General features: G+C 37.5%; 1 protein-coding gene across 1 annotated transcript; it reads right to left on the reverse strand.

Moving 5' to 3' along the window:
• Positions 1 to 2,081: 2,081 nt before the first annotated feature.
• nkx2.4a (NK2 homeobox 4a) lies at positions 2,082 to 4,145 on the reverse strand. The gene is made up of 2 exons (XM_073827332.1): positions 3,664 to 4,145; positions 2,082 to 3,336 (listed from the first exon to the last, which is right to left on the reverse strand). The coding sequence occupies exons 1-2, from the start codon at positions 4,031 to 4,033 to the stop codon at positions 2,660 to 2,662; spliced, it is 1,047 nt and encodes a 348-aa protein (XP_073683433.1). The 5' UTR covers positions 4,034 to 4,145; the 3' UTR covers positions 2,082 to 2,659.
• Positions 4,146 to 5,942: the final 1,797 nt, after the last annotated feature.

The raw sequence follows: 5,942 nt of genomic DNA on the forward strand, positions 1-5,942 counted from the left end.
TAATTATATTATAATAAACAAGATATGCTTGCACCTCTCCACTAAAAAATCTGAAACTAAATGTTGACACTAGTGGTTGCAATTGCTGTCTGCAATACAAACATCACACAGCATTAATACATGAAATGGTTCAGCATATTTTTTTTTTCATTGTCAGTATATTATAACATTGTGCCTATATTATTATTATTTTTATCACCACAACTAGTTATTTGTTGAAGCCTTCTAAAATGTACACAAAATTCAGTTTTATATTAATCCAAAATCAAGTGCTCTGTCTGATATAGTGACTGCTAGACCAATGAGAGCTTGAAGACTCAGCATTAAACCGTGCCAGAGTTGAGGCTGCCAGAAATGATAGTCTATCATTTAAATCCTGCCTCTGCCTTCAACACCATATTATTTGGATGCAATTTACAAATGCATTCAATCTTCCAAACACCAAGTGAAATAGTATCATAATCAGATCAGTTTACAAATACTTTGGCCAAAGCAACTATTACTAGGCTATGGCTATTTCATAATGACCATCAAATATTTTGCTTTATTTTCCCTTCAATCAATATCAGTGTCGAAGATGTTTATGCACTTGACTCTTTTTTGTTTATATGTATATCATGGCAGATATAAATCATTTACACAATCATCTTTAGCTTTGAAGTTATGTGCGCTTTGGAGTCTATAATTTAAAAAAGAACTTTAAAAAAAAGTTTTCTCTTCCCTCTTGCGTCATTTGGACAATGGATATTCATTTAAACAGAATATAATTTACATTACATTCAATCTGTGTAGTTCGAGTTTGATGTGTATATAAATCTTTTCAACTTTTTTTGGATCGCTTTTGATTAAACATTGAAAATAACTCCATATAAAATAACATTCAAATAAAAACGTTAAACGAAAATAGTAAAAACAGTATTGTTTTAAATTTCAGGACTTGTCAATGAATCACTTTACATAACTTTGGAACACTCATAAGTCTTTCAGGAAAAGAATAAAAAAAGAAAAGAAAAAAAGTCCCGTTACCAGTTTCCTATTTTCGCTATTTTATTTCTTCTTTTATTGGACACCTTAATGATTGTCCGATAGTTCTGTACTTGTTGGATCATTTCATGTATTCCAGATAATGATACGCATAATTCATTAGGCTACCGCATGTGGGTCAGTGTTTTTAAACTCGCATTCTGCTTTTTATATGTCAATTAAATAGCCATAGCGTCTGCTTAACTCGCAAAATTATTTTTACATCATACATACATAATTGTAAATCATATTTTAGAATTTCGGACTATATTCGCATAACTTCTGTTGCCTATTACTTAAGTCCACGGTATCATTTTTATTTTTTTTAAATGTAACAACAAAACTATTAAAAACTATTTCAGAGCTTATTTCGAAATTAAAATGATCTATTTATTGCAAAAAATATGTTCAAAAAATGCTCAACTTATTCCCTTTAATTGCTAAGTACATTTAAATACAACAACATAATATAGAATTCTAAACATGTATGCAGTTTTATTTTTGTGTTTTAAATTGTAAACTTTGCATATGCATATTCTTTGGATCTGAACAAACAAATAGCCCAAGTTAAATAAAATGAACCAACAGATGACCAAATAAAAATATTTTTTTATGCGTGGTATAAATTAATAGAAACAAAAGTTATAAATGAGTGGCACATTATTATTACTATCATAATTATTACCTTTTGTGTAAGGTAGGTTTCAGAAATATTTAAATTAGGAGAGGAAACTGAATCTGTTCCAAATTCAAGTAAATAATTAGGCTAATTATGGACGGAAATTTAAAAATAAAGGGCAGGAATTAAAATTTCATCTCAAAATCAGTGTAACTTTTCCCTTCATCGATTTTATATTAAATGTATTTTCAGATATTAATTGAATGAAAACGGTCTTGGCAGAAATTACTCTACACACATTAATTCCCCAACAATGGCGTGCGGTTTAATTGATTTATTTTTAACGTTCAATTGGTTTGAAACATATACAGCAGCCATCGTCTTTGTGTCTTTGTTTTAATTTACCAAAAAAAAAAAAAAAAAAAAAGAATAGAATAGAATAAATGACCAACGAAAAGACTCAAACATTTATATTACAAGTAAACAGAAACTTAAGTGTTAGCCAAATATACAGTCCCTACTTTTCATTTTTCTAAATGAATACATTAGTTTTTTTTTTTTTGTTTTTTTTTACAATAGTCGCTTCAGTCGCAAGTTCAGGCATTTACTGAGATCTGGAAACTTTCCCAGTTCTTGCTAGAAGTTCATACCTGAAATCTGAAACATTGCTTCCCGTGTCCTGGCATTGCCATAGATGTGGAGCAGCAATTTTGTTTAACAACAGACAACCTTTTACTAGAACAACAAAAGGAAGTCCAAAACATACAGCGTGAGGCTAGAAATTGTTATTTTGTCCATACTGAGTAGAAGGGTCATTGTAGAAAACTGTGACCGCAAAACTGTTCTTTTTAGAAAAAAGTGGTAAATTTCCCTCAAAAACTGGCTCCTTTGATCCGATCACCCGCCACACGGATGCTCGGCGTGCGCAGCACTGTCTGCTTTTGGCTTCACGGGCAGTTCTTAATTCAGAGGACGCTAAAGTTTGTGGAAAACGGACGAAAGAAACGGTAGTCGGTCTTACCACGTTCTGCCATAAAGCAGATTTGACGTGACCATGTTATTTGTGTAATCTACAGTAGTGTCTATCTGGCCCATGTTGTTCATCTGCGAGTGAAGTGACGGGGGACTGGGGGACATTTCCTCCAGGTCTTGGGCCTGGACCAGTGCGTTGACCTGCTGGGTTTGGTGTTGGCTCATAGAATTACTGGAGGTAGGAAGCACGACCCCGGAACCGTTCTGCTGCTGCTGCTGCTGCATTTGCTGTTGCTGGTTTGGCGTCGGTGTGTTGGAGCCGTTCTGACAAGGCTTGCCATCCTTCACTAAGACAGGGACAGCCACTCTCCTCGGCGACTGCTGCTGTTGACACAGGTTGCCCTCCTGTTGAAGCTGCTGCGCTGCTTTGTCCTTGGCCTGACGTTTCATCTTGTAGCGATGATTCTGAAACCAGATCTTGACCTGCGTCGGGGTTAGATGTATCATACTAGCCAGGTGTTCCCTCTCGGGCGCTGAAAGGTATTTCTGTTGCTTAAATCTCCTTTCCAGCTCGTAGACTTGTGCTTGAGAGAAGAGCACCCGTCGTTTCCTCCTTGGGGCTGCGTGCAGAGGTGGGATGGATTTGGTGGTGTCGGCCATGCCTGTCAGCGTGCCCATTCCTGTCATGTTCATACCTGTGGAAGGTCCCATGAATCTAGAAACTTCAAAATATGCATAGATGTACGGCCATTCAATTAGTAGCAGTGTTGGGCTAACTTGTTAAATAATTTGTACAGCAACAGTCTGGAAACGGTCATCTCAGTGCAGCATTTACGCGTGCACAAATTACTGAACATAAATGTTTAAGTTACATTTAACTTAAGCAGGAAAATACACGATGGCAAAATCAGCAGTAACAGTAGCAGCGATGATAAAAAATACGTACTTCTAAGGCAAAGTATGAGCAATAATACTGATGCGTAAAACTACGGTAAACTCGCTGGAAACTCATAAAGCAACATAAATCAGAATAATATAACAGAACTTACTTGTTGAGTATCTGGGGTCAGGATTGGCGCCGTACCACCCTGTTGCTGCTGCGCTGTTTCTCATCGTTTCTTGGTAAGAGGGTAGGTCCCCCATGTTGGCAATGCTGCCATTGCAGTAGCCCCCCATTGCACTGTGCGAGAACTGGGAAACGGAGTGTGGCATGTGGTAGGTGGTCGCCACAGTGGCGTTGTGGCCCATAGAGTGTTGCTGCATGCCAGTCTGGGACACCTGAGGTTGCCGGTACGCTCCCAATGGAGATGTGAGGTTTCCAGTGCTCTCCATGCCACTAAACTTCTTGTAAGTCTCCTCAATTGGGCTCAAAATATCTGTCACTGAGAAAGGTGTCGTGTGCTTTGGGCTCAGCGACATGGTTCAGAAAGCAGATAGATATTTGGTGCTGGAGCTCAGCCGTGTTGTTGTATCAGCTCTGTTCTCGTGGACGTCGACGTAAGAGAGTGCTTGTAGTATGCCTGAGATCCGATTGATCGCCTTGGAGAAGGAGGCGAGCCCTGGCCACTCTTATCTCAGGTTTATTGTAGCCAGGCGCCAGATTTACGACAAACATGAGGGGCGGAGCGACTCCCTAGACCAGCAAACAATAGTCATTGACATCTCAGCAAGATAATTGAGAAAAAAATGTTGTTAGTTTCACATTACATTTAGCATCATGCCGACTGCACATTTTCAATGGTCATATTTCTCCTTTTTTGCCGCACAATACACGAGGCTAACACCGTTCTCAAAAAGCTTATTCATATCGAATTGATTCAGTCTGAAGTCTACTTTTCATCTCCTTCTTCTTGTCCTTCTTCTTTTTTTAGCCACTGTTAATCTGCGTCAATAGGGAATTCCATACTTTTTCCAACTTTGAGAGCACTCCGAGAGTCATAAGCGCCAGTGCGCACTGTCAGAGTGGCACAATGAAGACCCCCTCCAGTCTATGACCTAATTTATGCGTCTTAAGCAGCGGCAAGGGTCTCTCCTAAATAAGATCATAGTACAAAAAAAGATGTTCACATAAAATGAACATTTGAAGCACAACTACATTTTTAAACAAAGAGTTTGTAATAGCTATATAAACATGGAACTCTACATTAAGGTAAAATGTATTTTTTAATCATATACGGTTATAAAGAAACTAAATTGTAAAAATCAGCATTGGCACAAAATATTTCCTCAGCAAAAATCGTTATAATGGAGATCCACGTGTAAATATAATAACAAGCCCATTTAACCTTTTTAAAAAAAATTATTTCTGGGTCAATAACCTCACGAATGTGAGGAGGCCTTTCTGCAGTTTTAAACAAAATACTAAGGTGGCCTAATTTTGGCACTTCATATAAATGTAAAAAATAAGTATCTAAAAATAAGGGTCGTTTTAAGCGCAAGAAAACAAAGATAAGCTAAGCTAGAATGAAGTTTTAATAAGTTTAGGAAGAAGAAACATTTCCTTGCCTGTATCCATCAGTCATGTTGAACACACCTCTGTCTAATTCGACCACGTGGGTGGATGTTGTTCTCACATTTTAGCCTATGTAAGATGACATTTCGTTAAGTAATTTTTAGCTTTAGGAAACAGCACATTTCTCCTCTTGTTGTAAACTTACAAATCAAAACAAACACTAACATTCAGCGTTAATTCTCTTCTGACTAAACGTTCAGCAAATCATATCTAAGTGTTTAATTGTCGATATGTTTAATTTGGGTTCATTCTGAGACCAGCCAGTTCGAAGCATCACATATAGTTTGGCTTGTGACTGAGAGCGAGAAACTCGTCTAAGGTTTTGTGCGCCTGATCCATTAGGTAAATGAGGGCCACTCAACCTTGTGGAATATTAAGGCAGAGAGCATGACCGAGGGCCAAGCAACCGCCTCACTCTGATGCTGGAGAAACCACTGGATGGGTGACCGCTTAGCATTTCAAGTATACCAAGTCACTCAAGAAAAACTAAAAATGTTTTGTTTGTAGGCTTTACTTCAATGGGGAAGGAACACATGCAAAATCCATCACCAGAGATGGGACTGGGATATACTGGACAACATTTGCTCAGGTACTGAAACAGGTTGCCGTGGGAAATGAATCAAATCTCGTTGCATTCAAAGCAGCGTGTTTGCCGTGTTTTGTTTAAATTGATTGTTCTGTTTTAATATGCAAGTTTAGGAACTCGCGGAATTTCTCTTCAAATTAGTTTCAGTGTATGCGTATATTTATGTCTGGGTGTAATATTAAAATAATAAGATTTTAAAAAAATCGAAAGTAACAGTGGCTAATGAATGA

The sequence above is a fragment of the Garra rufa genome, chromosome 21 (genome assembly GCF_049309525.1).
Source record: "Garra rufa chromosome 21, GarRuf1.0, whole genome shotgun sequence".
Classification (NCBI taxonomy): Eukaryota; Metazoa; Chordata; class Actinopteri; order Cypriniformes; family Cyprinidae; genus Garra; species Garra rufa.